Source organism: Xenia sp. Carnegie-2017, unplaced genomic scaffold (genome assembly GCF_021976095.1).
Source record: "Xenia sp. Carnegie-2017 unplaced genomic scaffold, XeniaSp_v1 HiC_scaffold_20, whole genome shotgun sequence".
Classification (NCBI taxonomy): Eukaryota; Metazoa; Cnidaria; class Anthozoa; order Malacalcyonacea; family Xeniidae; genus Xenia; species Xenia sp. Carnegie-2017.
In genome coordinates this window covers 13678847-13698353 of record NW_025813483.1, presented here as the reverse complement: position 1 = coordinate 13698353, position 19507 = coordinate 13678847, and the positions used below count along the sequence as shown (strand labels likewise).

Genomic DNA, 19507 nt, shown 5'->3' with positions numbered 1-19507 from the left:
AGAGACGACGACGAAAGCGACTACCGGACAATGTAATTTGTATGTGCTCGCAGTTATAGCGAGGTTTTCTCTCGATTTTAAATAACAATACATGATTTGACTTTCTTTGTTTCCTAAAGATTACAAAACCCTGCAGTGTTTACGTCCTATGCAGCCCTACCGAGAATGCATAAGAGGAAGACAATAAAATTCCAAAAGGTTTTTTAAAATCAATCGGAATTCAGTCGGAGATCATTCGGAAATAAATTACAAATAGTAGAAGTGTCTTGTACCATAATGGTCACTGGTTTTGCGAGTTAGTTATACTGTACTAGGTGTGGATAAGGGAGTCAAAATATACACAAAAAATCACGGAATATGCGTGGCAAAATGCCAATGTTTGGCACTGCTTGTTATGTATTTTCATTTTAAGATAAATTTGCAGCATTAAAGGCACAATTCGAGAAAATTGTCGACTTCGAATTAATTTGGTTAGAACACATATGCGTAATGGAAAACAATCCTGTTTACATCCTAGTCACAATGAGAACATGAATTTATATATAAATTATACTTGATTGAACAAGCGGTTAACCACAAAAAGACAAACTTACGATATAAAGGGAACGAATAATTAAGTTGAACAAACCTCTTTTAACATTTTTTAAAAATATACCACATCACAAATACAACCAATGTTTACTCCTCGCTCATCTAAACTCATAGTCGATTCTTTAAAGCCTCTCGAACAGTGTGAAGGAATTTGCCTTGATCCACCAAACCCACAAACTCGCGGTAGTTCCTGTATGAAGACAAAACAAACAAACGTTATTAAAATTGCTATGTTGAACCAATCACTAAACGGTGTGTGCAAGGCACATGCAGGGACAAAAACAAAACGAACTTTAAAAACATTCTTTACTCATTCATTTTCGCATTTAGTAAGTTTTATTTATACTTACCGCATACCATGGCTGACATCCTTTGAAATAACGTTGGAATTTTATTATAAAAATTGTCTCTTCGTTATGTTCAACAACCACGATGATTCGGAATAATAATCTGCTTATTAAAGTGGACAGGAAAATAAAATATCCTTTAGAAATACTTTAAAAAAGAACTTTAGTTAAAAACGCTCTTGTGTACATTGTATGGTTCATCAAATTAAAAAGATAATTAAATCATTCATTTAGAAACGTCAGAGTTGCACAATGGTAAAGACGTAAGTTAAAAACCGCCTGTGAATACTTAAGATAATGTATGAAAACAGATAAACACGTATTTGATTACGTTAATATAGTCATCAATGCATTATTATATGTACAGTGTGTACAAGACAATGTGATACATCGTCTTCGCAGAAAAGAACATATGAAATTAAGTCGCGTTACATTTTATAAAAACAATAATAAAAATGTTGTTTATGAAATCACTGTCTTGTCTTAAATTATAAACTATCATTTTCTTTGTGATTATTCTCATCTATTTCTTCATGGTTAATAATGTCATTGTTATTACTAACTACGTCACTTTCCTGTTCATAATGCACAGGAATGCTCTCCTCGAAATGCCGCTGAAACGACGAGCCAGCAAGTCGATTTTGTTGTAGGAGTTCGTAACTCAAAGATCGTCTCTCCATCATTAAGAGCTTTTGTTTTTGTAAAAGGCTGTAGATCTACGCATAAAAACGCGTTTTAAATGAGAGTTGAGTTGGACAAATAATGATTTACATGTTTCAAATGTGTCCTGCTTTGACTTACCAGATTTCGCGATTTTTTATTTTCAGTTTTAAAGAACGTTATCTTTTCACTGATATTTCTTTTCTTTTGAATAAGGACACTTTTTTCATTGCTAATAACCTCATATTGTTCACGAGTCTTTTCCAGTTCTTGCTTTAAAGTACTCATATCATTCATCCATTTTGATTTCTCGGATCTAAAGGAATAGAGAAGAAAAAAGCGAACAAATAACTTCCACGTAGAGACAACGCTCTCGTTGAACAGTAAAGATTATAACTTGCACTGAAATACTTGTGGCTTTTAGTCTTATCCTCCAATTTTATGAGTAATCTTTTGTTTTCTTCTTTCAGATCAGAGGTCATCTTCATTTGTGCTTCCAACATCTTCTCTAACTTTTTTCGTAATACAACTGTCAAAAAAAAACGCAGAAACACATATAAGTACACAGGTGATGAAACATGAGTACACAGGTGATGAAACATGGGTACACAGGTGATGAAACATGGGTACACAGGTGATCATATACTCAAGGTATAGTCTTCAATTTGAAAAGTTCCATACTGTGTTTCTGCTCAGTTTCTTGTAAACTGTCAAGAAATATTTTTTCTCTTTGTTCATCTTGCTTTTCATAAAATTCTCGATTCTCTTCTTGAGTTTTTTCATAACTATTCTTGGACAACACCAGCTGATGAAGCTAAACAACAGTGATTATTTTACAAATGATAAAAATCTTAGTATAAAAATATAATCACCATAGACATGTTTTTCTTACTTCGTTCTCAGTTCTTTTCAACTTTTCGTCAATTTTAACATTTTTCTCGCGAGTTTCCACACATTCGTTATGAGCTTCCATTAAACGATGCTTTAAATTCTCAATTTCCATCTTCAACGAAATCTTAATCTGTGCAAAAAGTAAATTGAAGTTAAGTGAAACATACAAAACGTAACTTTTTATTCTGTCTAGGATAGATCAACTAGGAACAAATTAAGAATATTATTAGAGTGAGCTAAGTGAAACAATTCTTTGCAATTCTAAAGAATATACACCTGTTCATTATCTTTATCTTTTCTGTTCTTGTCGTTTTTTAGACGAGAAAGTTCTTCAGTTATTTCTGTCAATTTTCGAGTCATTTTTACCATCTCTTCATGACATTCAACTCTTAACTACTTGAATAAATGTAAACAAAACATCATAAAATGTTGACATTGTTGGATGTTTCATGTTCCTGCGCGGGATCCCTTATCAAAGATGATGTACTGCCTTATCAAGTAATGGGTGCAACAACTTATGTACTGCCTTATCAAGTTATATACTACTTTATCAAGTTTTGCACTACTTTATCAAGCTATGAACTACTTTATCACGTTAAGTACTACCATATAAAGTTATGTAGTACCCTATCACGATATGTACTACTTTATTAAGTATGTACTACCTTATCACGTTATGTACTACTTTATCAAATATGTATTACTTTATCACGTTTTGTACTACTTTATAAAGTCATATAATACCTTGTTCATTTCCATGTGTGCAGTCTGAAGTTCAACCGCTGTTTTCTCATAATCACACAGAAGATTTTCCTGGGGAAATATGAGATGCAGCTATTTGTGGTGTAAAAATGACGTGGGGCTGAGGATGACGTGAGCTGAAGATGACGTGGCCATCGAGTGTGTGCCACACCACAGTGCCCACAAGTCAACCACGTGCCCACATGTTCTAACCTTTTCCCTGGATAATTGCTCGTAATGATGATCTTTCTCATCGCATTTTTGTGTTAAGATTTCAATCTAAAAACAACTTTTTCAAAATTTCATGAACAGTGAAACAAAACTATGGATATAGTGTTGTACGTAAAACCTTATCTGAAAATTCTTTTTTCTTTTTGTCCAATCTCTCGACGATGCCATTAACTTCGCGTTGATTCTTTTCCCTCTCCATGTCCAATCTTTTTCTTTCATTTTCCAAACTACTTTCCAGTTGTTTAATCGATATGATCGCCTGAAACGATATAGTACAAATTATATTTTAATTTTAACATGTTTAATTGTATTTACTTTAATTGTATTGTTGATATCACAGTTTTAAATATTTTCCTACATCCTGATATAAGTTAGAAATTATGCTTAGAAATTATGCTTTATCTCTGTTCAGTAAACACCCTTCGAAGAAATCAGCTACGGTTAAGAGATAGTTATTTTATTATTTGTTAGAAGATAAAGGCATGATGTCAAAATTTCTTCAGACAAAAGCCTCGTTAAATCACCTTAGCTTTTTCCAGATTTGCATTTTCTGTAGATTCTGCCAACTTTTTGGCCTGCACTATTGCTTGAAACTCGCGATGTTCACATTGTTCTAACATAGAATTCTGTTTGGAAAGCATTTCAACGAGTTCATCCCTCTCTCTGAAAAAATATCGCGCGAATTAAATGATAAAATCTTCCCTATTCATCATTTAGTTTGTCTAGTTACTCCTATAAAATATTATTTTCACAACAGTTTGTAGGAATGACATATTAGAAAAAATTTATAAATTGTTCAAATTGTTTAATTAAGAATTTATCTGATTTCTAGATAGTAGTGGATCCAGTGTATGTCAAAATAAATTATAGCTCTTCAATTTCAAATTCAAATTGCATTCAGAAAAACACTATTGGTTTTTACTTTCTAAAGAATATAATTTCACCAATGGATATTTCCTTCTATGTTGCTTAGAAATGTAAATATATGCCAAATGGTGCTGCAGTAAGTTATTTTGACGTACTCTAATTCCACCACTGTTTCTAAATCTACATAGAAAACACCAAAATTGTTACTAACAGCTCAAAGTATTTTGGTACAATAAGCACGATATCATTATTTTTATAATGGAAAATTGCTGTCCCATGATCCTGAGAACTACAACTTTCCACACCAAGAATCAAGCATGTATGAAAACTTTAAGAAGTCAAATACCGGAACAGTAATTCCAGTGTTGTTTCATGAGCTTTAGATGGATGATGTGAGAAATATGAATGACTGCCACATTTTATACACACTGTTTCTTTTTTCTATACAAAATTAAAAACAAATATTGAGACTGTTATATTTTATCTTAACATAGATATTTCATTGTAACATGAAGTACTCCATACTTGGTCATTTTCAGCACCAACAGCTCTAGAATAAACAGATAAAATTTTGGCCATAATTTGCAAAAATGTAGAGCTGTTTAAAACTAAAAACTACCTGAGCTGGGACTGAAGTTTAGCAATTTGTTTCCTACTAGCCTCCAGTTGTTTTCTATATAATTATGATTATTACTAAGTTGAGACATACAAAGCAAGAGAAAATTTAATGACTGAACTTAAATATGCAAGAGTCTACCATCAGTAACCTTGTTGTTTTAATAATTATGTCCAAACGATCAGTTTTTTCTTGATTTAATCTCTTCACTTCATCCTTAGGTACAAAAATTTTAATGAAAAGTGACATTTAGTCAAACTCTATAAAGTTTTCCAAATCAAAATAAAATTCCAAAGGTTTCTTTAATTCCATTAGCTTGATTCAAATGAAATCAGGAAAACACATCAATTTCATTAATCTAATCCAAATCCAACCCAACATAATTCCTAACTCCATAACTCTAGTATCCTAATTGAGGTAAATTATACTGCATCCTTACACATCAAAAGTATTAATGTTCTACAAACCAGTTCATATTCCGGGTCATACAAGTGAATTTTATCCATATTTTGAGCAACCTTGAAGAAAAAATATAACATGTTACAATTGACTTTGATTCAAAAAACTTTGTTCTGAAATATTTTACATTTTGCTGCCAAAATTAGAAATTTTTACTAAGATTGAATGTTAACAATGTATCTTATTACAGGTCTTTTTATTTTTAACTATCATTGACAAAAAGCAATCCAGAGGCTTTGTTTTTCAATAAACTTTGATTTGCTGAAATTTTAAATTTGGCGGGTAATTTAAAAAGTTTGCAACATACCTAGTTTGGAAAATTTCAACAAAATAACAAAAATATCATTAGACAAGAGTGAGATGCAAAATTACTTTTATATTTGAAGGCATGTTATCAGAGGAAGATCTGACATTTAATTTTTGGTGGAGTGTTTCATTTTCCAAAATTACTTCTTTCGTTCTAGTCTTCAACTCAACCAATGAATTCTAGGAATTTAAAAGAAAAGTTAGAAGTGCTTGGTGCAGTTGGTAACAACAATATGTCATCTCAACTTCACCTGGTACAAAACATTTTGTTCCTTCAGATTTTTATCAACTTTTCAGCATCTTCCAATATGTTCATAATGTCGCTCAATGACCTAGGATCAAAGTCGTCGCTACTTAATCTCATCTTTCCCATAGACTTCTCTTTCAACGACTGGCGTCTCTCCAATAACAAACGCAGCTTGTCAGCTGATCAGAGTAAATATAAATTAGTATGATTGGACTGTAATCTTCTGAAAAATTCAACTAAAGTTCACGTTGGAGTTGAACTACCTGAAGATTGACTTTTTTCAACTTTTGAATCCTCCATCATTGCAAACCGTATATTTAACTCCAATATTTAATTCCAAAGCAGACTGTAATAACCGTTTTTGTCTCTGGATCTTCCAGTTCTTGATAAAAAGTAGTAAAAAGTTTAAAAAGAAACCAAGGACGCAGTTTATATCAAAGACATGTTCATACATACGGTGCTACCTGCTCGCAGGTAAAGATGATGGCGGCAGTGAACGAGAACTTCGAGAAGTATGAGTGGAAAATATCGAGGAGTGTTCGATATTTTAACAGGATTTCTGTTTGGTGCCAGTACTGTTAAACTTTACTACGAGAGCATCTCCGACGTGGACGATCCAGAATCCTTTATTTTTCGTCAAAATCAGAAAAAGATCGAGGAGATTTATTCTCAGCATGATAATCTTACGTCGGGGAAGAATGACAGAATAATAAAACCTACCGACAACAATGCAGACTTCTTCCATGAAGCCTTGCGGTATGGTCAGCCATTGAGCATTCCAGCAATTATACCATACAAGAACCATGTTTTAGCATATGATACAACAAGAAAAGTTCCATTGTGGGTAGCAGAACACTTGACAAAAGACAAGTTAACGGTTAAGAATACACCTGCTGAAAGAAACAGGACAACCTTTAAACCTGATCCCAGCATTCCAATATTGCTCCAAGGAAAGAATGATGATTATCTTAAAAGTGGTTGGACACGTGGACATTTGGCGTCAGCAGGTTAGTTTGTCCATTCTTCACCATATTGCAATTTAAAAGTGGGTTTGTTGCAGATCTTGATTTTGAAACTGCATTATAGTTTAGGAGACAAATATTATAGCCACTCCTGCATATTTAGTTTCAAGCATTTCCCCCATAGGAACAATGAAAGAAAACATTGCAGTCACTAATCCAATGAATACAGTTTATTCCTACTGGCATAGCCAGCATGTTTATTGCTACTGGCATTGCCAGCATGTTTATGTAGTCATGCTATGCAAATGATAGGTCACTGTGAACACAAGTTATTTCCAAAGAAATAAATAACACCAAGGTTCTGAAATTTGCATAGCATGACAACTAGCAGGCTGGCTAAGCTGCTAAGCTGCTTTTTTTTACCTATTGTGGCTGTACGTATCACAGATTACACAGTAGGTCTACAGCTAATGAATTTCCACCATGGTTTCTTCACTTTAGGCAACAACAGATCAGACCAAGCAGCCATGAATGAGACATTTTTTCTATCAAACATTGTCCCTCAAAATTACAAAACAATGCCAATTTCTGGTATAGAATGGAGGCATTTGCTCGTCATCTTACCAACTGCTTTTCTGAGGTATATATCATTTCTGGTCCATTATGGTTGCCATGCCACCAAGATGGAAAGAAGATTGTGAAATATGAGGTATTTGATTGCTGATGATGTGCTAGGAACTGCATGGATAGTAAGATACATAGGAGTTTGATTGTGATATCAATAATCAACTTCGTAGGTTATTGGCGAAAGCAATGTGGCTGTACCAACTCATCTATTCAAAGTAATATTGACGACAAATTCACGGGGAATGGTACCTAATATAGCTGCTTTTGAAGTCCCAAACTCTCCAATCACGAGCGAGCGGGACTTGAAGAGTTTCCAAGTTCCATTAGAGAAACTTGAGAAAGACGCTGGCTTGCGTTTCTTTCCGTTGATTAGGAAATATGAGAACTTGTGTGATACAACGAGCTGTGAGTTGATATCTCAAGAGATGATGGACATAACGTTGTTAAAAAGACAGATAAATAGTGCAAAAACACTCGAACAACTAAATCTACTTTGGCGCTCAACAAAAACAAATAAGAGCAACCTTAAAGCACTCTACGAGAAAAAAACAATGGAATTGAAAAACAAGGATCTTACATCAAGCTAGTTGGTAGTTTATTAAATGAGGCGAATGTAAAAACTTGCTAAATATATTTCCCTATTCCTAATGGTACTAATTTTTCCATGAAATTTATGAAATTTATAAACTCTTCGGAGAAAAAGATCACTACATGATCATATCATTATGTAACAATAAATATTTAAAACTATCTTTCTACTCGGAGCTTTTCTTTATTATTTCCTTTTTCTAACTGACGTGGATTTATCGTGATTTCTTGATGAGATTTGCGATAATCCAATAACGTTAATAAGATAATTATTGCATACTTAAGTCTGATATTTCCTCCGGAATGCAATCATTACATCCTGATGTAAATATGTTAACGTTGACGCTGCATTGAATTTTCGGAGGCACAATCCTCAGCCAAATCCAGCTTAAACTATTTTTCCCAAGATTCATTTCGGCGACAAGGGGATAATTTGAACCATTTATCGGGTGTAATTTTTGAGAATGGGCGCGCTCCGAAATCATCTTACATCCTTTCAACTCTTTCAGATAGGAATTTCATATTGCAGTGTACTTCTTTTCATCAGGCGATTCTTTGTCTACTGTTGTCTCTTCATTTATGTCGTATTCAATGCCCGAATCGCTGATCAACATACTGATAAATTATAAACATTATTATACATTAAATTATTAATAATTACAATATATTCATTGAATTATTGAATGTAGAATGCGCCAAATCAGAGTGCCCGCGTTTTGAACTAGTCAGATTTTTTCTTACCTTTTTGAATTCTGTGAATGCTTTAAAGACATCGGATTAAGGATGATCTCAGAGTAACTCTTAAAATCTAAATCCACCGGATTATTGTTATTCAATCCCAAATTTTCAATCCGATGGTTTGTACCAGTGGTATAGCACGCATATCTTGTGTGTCGGTTAACAACGACATGTGATGATGGTACATCAAATCTCGCACGTTTTCGACATTGCTTTCGTACAAGGAATGCTAACGTAGTGAAGATAATAAGCGATGATAATATAGATAATACGCAGATCAGCCAGGTCATATCTGTAAAAATAAATTTAAGCTACCTGTCTGTTGTTCTCGTTTTGTTCAAAGTTTGTGAGCTTGAAATATATTTCAATGGCATATATGAGATTACCTGGACGGTCTTGAAGGGTTGATGTCGTCATTCTTATATGAGAAGATCCTAAAAACATGTCAAATGTTGCGATCGATGATTATTTTTCCTTTGACAAATCATACATATCATACATACATTCAATGACAAATCATACATATCATACATACCGTGTTCAACATTGGAGACGTTACAAAACAATCCAGTCCAGTTTTTATGACATATGCATTCGTTGGGTTTTTTACAGTAACCATGGATACAGGATGAACGTTTCACGCATTCCGAGCAGTTTTTGCCTTTCCATCCACTGCGGCATCTGAAAAATACAGTCACGTGAGTATTTTGGGCACGAGAACGAGTCACGCGACTATATAATAAGGTAAGTGGCTAGATTCTGCTGTATGTCATGGTGAATATTCTAATCAAGGGAATAACAAGAAACACCGCCAGAAATAAGCATTATGCATCTTAAAACATTGAACACAAACCGACAGACGTTTCCTTCGCATTTTCCCCTGCACGATGACGAACATTCTTAGTAAAAGAAAAAGAAAATACACAAGTTAATCATATACTTCCATGTGGATGATTGTATCCACTACTAACCTACGATGTCACAGTGAAATCCAGAGAATCCTTCTTTACAGTCGCAACGATGTTCATTCGAAGAAATATCGACGCAAGTGCCATTATTTTGACATGGATTTTGCGACTGTTGCTTACAATAGGAGACTGGCTGGCTACAATTCTCCCCTTGCCAACCATGATTACAAAGACACTGAAAGGGAGTTAAGCATACGCCGTATTTGCAGCCGGGGGATGGTAGACATTTGTTACAGTCGGGTCCAGTCCATCCCTGGCGACAGCTGAAATATAACAACAAGAATGGGAAAATAATAGAGGGCAACATGGCAACTCGAAGAAACTCGTCGCTTACTTGCATCTATCATTTGTGCAGTCAGCGTTGCTAAGATTACAAGAAGAGCTACAGGCAGCTGAAAGACACAATAAAAACGACCTTTTAATTGGCTGAGTAAAAGCATGAAGACCCTTTTCGCATTTTACTTTTCTCTTCCTACTTACGTTCATCACACAATTGTCCCTTCCATCCATTAAAACAAGAACAAGTGTAATTGGTCCGATAACTGTTATGGCATCTTCCATTACGACAAGGATTAAAACGAATGCAATAATTCATGACTAAGGGATGAATACATAAAACAAAATGATCACGAAAATGTGGTTAAAAAATCGTCTTCTAAACAAAGATTTAATAAAATGTTCCAAGTGCAAATTAAAATTTCATGCAATAATGAAACAATGGAAGCATTTGCTTCTCCCAGTTGTATAATCTCTTGTTTAACTCCAGAATATGAAGAAAACTCTTACCAACATCACAATATTGACCGGTCCACGAAGCTTTACAGAGACAATCGAAAGGTCTATCACAGTACCCATGGCGACATTTGGTATTAGGAATACATTCTGTACACTTTGGTCCTCTCCATCCAGATTTACAACTAGCAACAACACGTGATGACAATGAGAACGACAAGAGGCTAATGGTGTATCACGACTAAGTTGTTCAAACGTTGACTCGAGCTCAGATATAAGTCTTAGAATTCACCATAAAAAATGGAAAGTTTGTGAAACATTTCCAATCAAAAAAAGTTACTCAGGTGAGTGAAGATAATGCCACTAAAATTTCTAACACTGACCAACAAAGCCAAAGCCTCATAAACAGACAGGCACCAACAAATATACCTGCATTCAAAAGGCTGTTTGCAATTTCCATTCACACAGCCATCAGGACAATAAGCTACGAATAAAAATGGAAGGTATTTGAGCTGTTTGAAACACTAAAGCAAATTTTGTTTTCTTGAAATAAACTCATGAAATACTTACTTACGTTCAGTACATGATCTTCCTTTCCAACCATAAATGCATACTTTTGTACCATTCTGAAGACACCTACTATGACCGAATCTATCATTTCGACCCAGACAATATACACAGTTTTCACCATAATAATGTTTGGCACATGTCACATTTAAACGGTAGATAAACACGAACGTAATGTTGTTTTTTGAGTATGTTCGCTGAATCGGTGACGTAGGACGCGGTCTCAAGAATGTTTCAGTATGACTTGCAACTCTAACTGGGGTGGATGAATCGATGATGGAACTATCACGAGGGTAAATTGTGATAGTGAACGATGTAAGATCCTGAAGAAAGAGATATATATCGTTAGGTTTATCTCTTCGTACTAAGAACATTCAAAAAAAGTATTTTGGAATGTTATTTGTGCATGATCAAAGTCGTAATCTTTCATTAAAAGGCAAAACATCATAAGGATATCAGCATTTGTGAGGTGATGAAGAAAAATAATTGGCTATATAGAGTAATCAAAGCAACCTGACATAGTTCATATGGTATTGATAGGAAATCACGATAGAGTTGTAAGAAAAGGCATTAATTGAGTGAAAAACCATTGATAAATAAAAAAATAACAACAAGACAATAATACAGCATACCTTCACATTAACGTTGAACAACATGGATAGAAAGTTTCCAGAACTGTTTTTGTTTGATGATGTGCTGTTTTTCAAAGGCGATGAAAACTTAGACGAAGTGCGTAAGAATACCGAAGAGTTTTGACATAATGCTGGCTTGGGAATACAGACAACGAAATATATGTCACATATGTTTGTGCAAGATGAGCCACCATTCTTGTCGCAACATTCTCTTAATGTACTTCTATTTGACACTTTCGACAGCAAGACTTCTAACTTGACTTCGGCTTTGTCGTCACCATTGACGAGCTGAAATACAAACAAAATCAGTTGATCACGTGATTCGTGTTCACAAATGGTCAACGAACCAAACACAGCAGACAATTAAAGTGGCCCCATGGTGTCCGAGTTGATTTTTCAGGTCAGGTAATGAATAAACTTTTATGTTCAACATGTGTTTCACAGCAAAATATAAACCATTATCTTATTCAATAACTTCACTTGAACTAAGCTAAATACAGCGGACATTATATTCTACAGATTTTAAGAAAAAATAATAAACAAAACTCCCGAAATCGAAGATATTCATGTATTTTCTCTCTGTACAAAGAAGCGTTTCAATATGTTTTGCCATAAACCATGTATACAATATATTTATTTACCTCGCCAATTAATAAGCATGCGAGCAAAGAAGCCCAAAGGAAATTCGTCAACACTTGAAAGAACATGATCTTTATAACGTTTTGCTTTGAAGGCACAACGAGATCAACACTATAAGCAGACGAACGTCTCTATAAAGTTGATAAGATGAAGATTAGTGGCAATAATAGAACATATCTTCTAAGAGACGTTTAGTGCAATAACCACTACAGATATGTATAGACGATAGGACGATAGCAAATACTTGAGACGGCGCGATTGCAAGGCATGCTATCATCGTGACAACATAATGATATATATTTATGATAATTCCTATTTCATTTACACTCTCTGCGTTCATCCTTACACTTCCGTATTATTAACTCTTATCTGCTTATTGAATCTTTCTTACAACACCCCGAGGGTACTATACCCCACAACGATCGCTTAAAGCACTTCCTAAGCAAAGGATACCTATGTAGGGATTACCAAGAACACAACGTCATTAGTGGTATCGTGTTGGATCGATACTTAACTTTTTTAGTTAAAACACATACTTGATATTTGTTTATCATGTAGTTTACTCTGTCATGACAAAGCTTCACTTGCACCCCAGTAAGTCAAGTCAAGTTATGCCAACGTTAAAAATAGATTTATGATGTTCTGGCAACATGCACCATTTTAACTCAATACTTCCGTAAAAAAATTAAATTGTTGCTTAGACAAAATAACGACGGAACCAACTCACATAATCATAATCATCAAAATCATGCAAATGGTTTTAATTGACATTTTTACCACAGATGATATAAACAAGGGGAGTATATTATAGCTTTTTCGGGGAGAAATTTAATGAAAACGACCGGGAAAAGATGATATGAGCATTGGTATCACATCACCTGTGATATGAACTGGGTATCTTGGTTTTTACCATCACTTGATGAAATAATAAATTTCTCTGCAATCAGAGTGGATTATAAAAATTCATGTTGGTGGAGCAAGGTTTAATGTTTGTCATGTCACGTCTTGGTTTAATAAATCTTCACGCTGACTCCTTAAATAAACATGTCGGCAATTTTCGGTTTTGGCTCAAAATAATAGAAAATAGAAGAGAACGGTCGACATGAAAAATTATCCACATATCGATCTACAGCTCAGTACTACCATATTTATGATAGTCACGTGTGTTGGTGTTTTGGCGTGCAATACATGTTCGTGACTGCATCAAATTGTTTGAGTAAAAGCAATTTTGAATTCTTGTCATGCCTTTCGTGGTTTATGACAAAATGAGAAATGCGAAACATCATTCATCATTGCACACACAAATTTTGTATTCTTACATTAGGAAAGAACCTTTATGATATCCACTTAAATTAATCTCAGGTTTTAAGAATAATCTGCTTAGAATTAAATGCTCTTAACTACCCTGCTGCAACACAATGCATGCCTATAAGCATGACATCCATTGAATCTATCAAAAATATACATTGCGGTTGATATTAAAGGGTCGTCAGCCCGCAAGTTGGGTCGTACCATGTAGATATTTCGGAGTACACTTACAATTGTAAAACAATTTATTTCCAAAGAAATGATAATATTTCGAAATTTTTTGTCCTCATTTAAAACTAAAATTCTACTGGGAATCCATCGTAAGTGTGTAAACAATGGAAAATTGCAAATTGCTATAAAAATGCGCGCTATTTCTCACAACCAGACAAATGCGACATATCTAATCGATTGCGGAGTCTTTGATCAATTGTTCAGTGTCGTGTATTTAAGGTGGATACGTCAAAGTGACCAACCCAGTCCTTCGCTTCATAATTTGACTGTACATTCTTAAAATAACTTACGACTACGGTAAATAATCGACTGATATGAAAGGATATAAAACAGAGAGTAGCAAAAAACAGCTAATCATGATTTTCACCCATTCCAAGGATTAATGTCTTATGAACCAATAAGTAGACAAAAATCTGTCTTAATTATCGACAATGTCTTCCTTCTTAGACAAAACAAGTATTTAGTAGAGAAAATGACCTGGATTTCACAGACACAGCCGCCGAAAACTAAATTATTCGTTGACTCCTACGAGATATTGCCTCCGATGGAAAGCTGACAAAGAAGTAACTTATCATCGAATAAATCTCAAGCAGCGGAAACGCATCAACTAGAGCTAATAATTATGGATATTATCACGAATAAAATTATAGCAATGACGCGAGCAGCAGATGGTCACGGAGTGCGCCAGAAAGAGATTTATTTACCAAGAATAAAGACCCCAAAAGACTTCCGTCAAAATGATGTAAATAGGTAGGAAAATTTTCGTAAAGAGTTCTCAATAAAAGAAAAAAATTCCGTGGACCCCTTACAATGTATATTTACATTGATGTTATCCGACTGTCACGATATGATCACGGGGAAGTAAATTAAAAACATTCGCAACAATTATCATAAAAAATAGAATACTTTAAGATAATTTGTCGGATGTATAAATGTATTATGCGTTTGTCTTCCTGTTCAGTCAGAGAGATATGTTTACAGAAACATTTCGCTTAAATATATACAACAAAATAAAATTGAAGAAACTTTGCCCGTAAAGAAGTATATTTTGAGGAGAGAAGGCGCACGTTGAGGCAATGTCCTCGCTGTCGCTCATTTTAAATTGTCAATACGCATTTTATGCAAATGAGGTAAAATTCAAGGAAACGAGAACCTAAGTGTGGTTGAAATAAAATACAAGAAACAAAACGAGAATTATGTTTGACAGTTAAAATTTCCCGAGCGTTGTTCAAGTCTCTCAAGGAAATGTGTGTTGAACAGACTTAAAATAAACAAAATCATACAAAACAACATTGATAAATCATACTTACGTGAACGGAATAATCTTGAGTTGTTCTGTTTGATTTTAAGAAAATACGACAAGATCAGGGTAGAATATTCCCAAATGCTTTAGATTTTCATGATCAGTTCTTCGCTAGGAGTACCATCTAATAATGACATTAGAGAAAGATACTTTTAATGACATGGTAATCGAGAGGTAGTCATCACTGCATGATATCCGACAAATTAATCTTCAATAGAAAACAATTTGGATTCGTAGCAAAGCAACGCGCATTTTTATCATCATGATCAAGTTGTGTTGATATGTTCGGAAGTTCAGACATATATTTAATGGAGAATAAAATTTTAAAGAAAATAAATTTTAAGATATTAGTTTGATTAAAATGTTCAAAAAAAACAACATTTGCGTTAGCAACAGAATAAGCATGGCCTCTATAAAAAATCGCAACAATTTTTGAAGTGAAATTCTCTTTTTTGCTTTGTGATGGAAATACATGTTCAACAAAACCTGTAATGTTTGACCTTTAACGATTACTGATCGAAAATTGATTCGCTTAATTTCTTTAATAAACAGGCTTGATTGTTTGTGCAAGTTTTTAAGAACCGTCAGGTGTGAAATATTCACCGAACATTAACGTCAGAGATTAGTACGAACGGATCAAATGTACAAATTCGTGAAATCGACGAGAAATAACGCAATTCAACCACAATGCCGGAAACTTAATTAAAATACTATGATCGTGAAACATACTGTCAAATGTAGGGAAGACAATGTTTAAATTTTAAATTACCAAAACCCTTGCATTTTTCTCTAATGGACAATGCTTGATCGAAAATCGTCTTCACAAAGATGTCAAAAAAGCAGGACTAAATTATTTGATAATTTTTCTTCTCTTTACGAAGATGGTCGACACTTCCCATCGTTTGAACCCAATATACTTGTGTTTTGTGGGACAACACGTCTAGAGAAAACAAAACATTTTGAGTGAGGGACAAGAAATTAAAAAATTAAAAAAATATAGCAAAATTAAGGTGAAAATGTTATGGAGTCAAAAAATGCGTGGACGCACACTTGCCTCGTCCTTCATGGACTAAAATACATATGTTTAAGTTATACTGGCTTTCTCATTCATTTATAAGCAAGAAGGATGTACTTGTGCTGACGAAGCGTTTCTATTCAACAGCTTTCAAATTTCCAAACATCATGGGGAAGGGCGATGTCTGTCTCAGCGCGGTCTTCTTAGCAGAGCAGCATAATTGAAATAAAATTACTTAAATAATTAAAATATGATGTTCATAAAATAGCAGTCGTTTAACAACTTAATATTCACGTCAGGATATTAAGTGGCGAAAAAATAATTACAAAATAATTGCAAAATTTGCTTTAAGCTTTCACAGTTGAGCATCAATTTCACCTCATTCGTGACACATGAAGTGACGAGATAGTGTTGAAATTTTGAGAGAGATGTTCGCACGTGCTTCGCTGTAAAATCTTTATTGCTTCATAAAACTGTCATTCTATATCCTGAAGAAAAAGGTTTAATGATAAAGTATACTCACTGAGCACGAATAACGACTAAAAAAAACAAATCTTTTAATCCATTCTTAATCTATTATCCATATCACATGAAAACAATATACAGAAGTAAAATGATGAAAAACACTCATTTTAAGACGTATCCATTGTTCAATTCGTATACCATAAAATCATGAACAACTTGGGTTTATCTTTGAATATAATAAACAAAAAGTAGCTACAGACAGAAAATCTACAAAAGGGCACGATATATTTTGTGTTTCAAACGATCTGTCAGAATTAATCCTATTTTGAAAAGTGTTGACTAACACAGCTTGTGACCTGTAAAGACCTCACAAAAACAGAAAAAAACGTTAAAAAAATTACAAGTACAGGGACATGTCTCGCTTAAGTTAATAGTTTTTGTGGGTGTAAAATAATTTTATGCGCTTTCAAAATGCCTATACAGACTACAGTTAACTTAATCATTAGAAAACCAAACGGGAAGGTTCGCTTACATGTGCAATTCTCATCTATTCGCAAATTTAACTGAAAAAAATTTTTGCTGCAGTATGCTACAGTTAACTTGTCAGTCCTAAATAAAGTGATCAATATCGATATAAATTTGTCTTAATTCTTTCACTGCTATAACAATACCACAACAGAAAGCAATAATTTTCTAATTTCTAGTAATCAAAACAGAGCATGTTCGCGTGATGTGATAATGAAAGAAACATAGCAAATTACTATCTGAGCACGACGAACGCAGACAACCCCCCAAGAATTCCAGCTGTGAGGAAATTTCAACGAGGAATTTTAGCTATAAAATAGCACGCATTCTTTACATACTGACAATCAAAGGATGAATAAGAATTTCCCACGAGTAAGACAAATGACAAATGTTATGACAGCTGTTTCGCCGAGACCATATGGCTGTGTACAGCACAAATTCAGACTACAGATTTTACGATTTGTTACCAGCCCACAGACGTTAGAAGTAAAGCAAGCCTTGCTTACTGAATGTTTCTTTTAAGACACAATTCACTGAAAACTATTGAAAATAAGTGCAGTATTTAATGTGCGGTAAGGAACATGTAGAAACAGAGTCGTCCGAAGATCGATATTTGGGAGGTGGGGCGCTCATGTTCGTGATGTGCCGAATCTTGTTCCTTTTAAATACATTGTTTTCTACGGATTATAACAAACATATTATGAATATGAACTCCCATAATTATCAATCTTCCGACTGCCCTGCAGTTATGCATCTTTTTCAAATTAGTTTGATTAATTGCATTTTGATAAAATTGAAAGTTTGCATCGTCAGCTTTGCACCGTCCACGGGTGAAAAATCAAAACATCAGCCTCAACAAACAGTATTAATGAAAAATTGTTTATAAAGGTCTATAATGTGACATTTTAGCATTTGAATAAAGTTTATTAAGCTTAGTTCAAGCCTAACAACGGTTGCTGTGTTGGTTACGATATTGATTACTATAATGGTTACCGTGGTGATTCATAGAGTTTTGTTATTGTTGTGGTTACTGTGGTGTCAGGTTTGATGGATAGTATGGTTACATTGGTGTCAGGTTGGTGGATAGTGCGGTTGCTGTGGTGTCAGATTGGTGGATAGTGCGGTTGCTGTGGTGTCAGGTTGGTGAATAGTGTGGTTACATTGGTGTCAGGTTGGTGGATAGTGTGGTTGCTGTGGTGTCAGGTTGGTGAATAGTGTGGTTACATTGGTGTCAGGTTGGTGGATAGTGTGGTTGCTGTGGTGTCAGGTTGGTGAATAACGAGGTTACTGAGTTGGGTAATGTATTATTTACTAAAACATTGAATATGATAGTTGTTGCAGTTGATATAACTAGTTGAAAGACTTGAACAGAAAAGTTTACAAAATATTGTAAAAGTGCACGATACCTTTACGTTTTCATTGATACGTGTTTGTGTAAATCCTGTTTTGAGAAAATGTTGACAAACACAGTTCATGACCTGAAAAAACCTAATGAAGCAAGTCTTTGATGCATATTCATTTACAATCCAATAAAAACATAAAATGGCGATTGAACTATCTGGTTGTGTCAACTATAAAACTAATACGCTCAACAGTCCAGCTCATTTTTACTGTAAAAGAAGATCGCAATGAGTCAGATCAACAAAACGCAATGATCATGAATATGAAACAGAGCTTGCGTTTTGCTTTCTTTCCACTATAAAGTTTCAATAAGTAAATGCACTGGCGGTCTAAAGAAAATTTCGATGAGAAATACCTGTGAACCATGACATAACCTTATAAACGAAATGATACTGTCATGTGCAAAGGGTGTTACAATGTACAACATCATAATTATGCACTGTACAGCATCATAATATTGCAATGTGCAACACAATATTGCAATGTACTACAGGATATTACGATGTACAACAGATTATTACGATGTACAACAGATTATTACGATGTACAACAGAAAATTACGATGTACAACAGAATATTATGATGTACCACAGAATATTACGATGTACAACAGATTATTACGATGTACAACAGAATATTACGATGTACAACAGAATATTATGATGTACAACAGGATATTACGATGTACAACAGAATATTACGATGTACAACAGAACATTACGATGTACAACAGGATATTACGATGTACAACAGAATATTATGATGTACAACAGAATATTACGATGTACAACAGAATATTACGATGTACAACAGGATATTACGATGTACAACATAACATTGCAATGCAGCT

General features: G+C 34.2%; 3 protein-coding genes across 11 annotated transcripts; 1 reads left to right on the top strand and 2 right to left on the bottom strand.

Annotated features, from left to right (window-relative positions):
• Positions 1-1260: 1260 nt before the first annotated feature.
• On the bottom strand, positions 1261-6416 carry LOC124441033 (sodium channel and clathrin linker 1-like). Of its 3 annotated transcripts, none has more exons than XM_046991463.1 (18): positions 6220-6416; positions 5961-6135; positions 5776-5889; positions 5412-5462; positions 5096-5160; positions 4948-5001; positions 4847-4878; positions 4675-4769; positions 3986-4124; positions 3580-3720; positions 3444-3509; positions 3234-3302; positions 2766-2882; positions 2491-2619; positions 2280-2412; positions 2010-2127; positions 1740-1914; positions 1261-1654 (listed from the first exon to the last, which is right to left on the bottom strand). In XM_046991463.1, the coding sequence occupies exons 7-18, from the start codon at positions 4859-4861 to the stop codon at positions 1427-1429; spliced, it is 1425 nt and encodes a 474-aa protein (XP_046847419.1). In that variant the 5' UTR covers positions 4862-4878; positions 4948-5001; positions 5096-5160; positions 5412-5462; positions 5776-5889; positions 5961-6135; positions 6220-6416; the 3' UTR covers positions 1261-1426. The 3 variants fall into 3 exon arrangements, with proteins under 3 accessions (XP_046847419.1, XP_046847418.1, XP_046847420.1); XM_046991462.1 differs by having other exon boundaries at positions 4854-4878; XM_046991464.1 differs by lacking the exons at positions 4948-5001; positions 5096-5160.
• Positions 6414-8299, top strand: LOC124441037 (nuclease EXOG, mitochondrial-like). Its single transcript, XM_046991471.1, is given in 4 exon segments — positions 6414-6963; positions 7420-7491; positions 7494-7627; positions 7716-8299. Coding segments are annotated over 4 exon segments (1116 nt in total). The 5' UTR covers positions 6414-6470; the 3' UTR covers positions 8133-8299.
• LOC124441030 (delta-like protein C) lies at positions 8119-19477 on the bottom strand. Of its 7 annotated transcripts, none has more exons than XM_046991453.1 (18): positions 18663-19472; positions 16645-16754; positions 16384-16468; positions 16021-16191; positions 15259-15375; positions 12412-12540; positions 11771-12058; positions 11146-11461; positions 11001-11055; positions 10626-10756; positions 10320-10436; positions 10174-10231; positions 9843-10102; positions 9725-9770; positions 9407-9552; positions 9258-9305; positions 8875-9163; positions 8119-8748 (listed from the first exon to the last, which is right to left on the bottom strand). In XM_046991453.1, exons 6-18 carry the CDS (start codon positions 12475-12477, stop codon positions 8652-8654), a joined length of 1917 nt encoding a protein of 638 aa, XP_046847409.1. In that variant the 5' UTR covers positions 12478-12540; positions 15259-15375; positions 16021-16191; positions 16384-16468; positions 16645-16754; positions 18663-19472; the 3' UTR covers positions 8119-8651. The 7 variants fall into 7 exon arrangements, with proteins under 7 accessions (XP_046847409.1, XP_046847408.1, XP_046847411.1 ...); XM_046991452.1 differs by having other exon boundaries at positions 16384-16465; XM_046991455.1 differs by lacking the exon at positions 16021-16191 and having other exon boundaries at positions 16384-16465.
• Between the last annotated feature and the right edge of the window lie 30 nt (positions 19478-19507).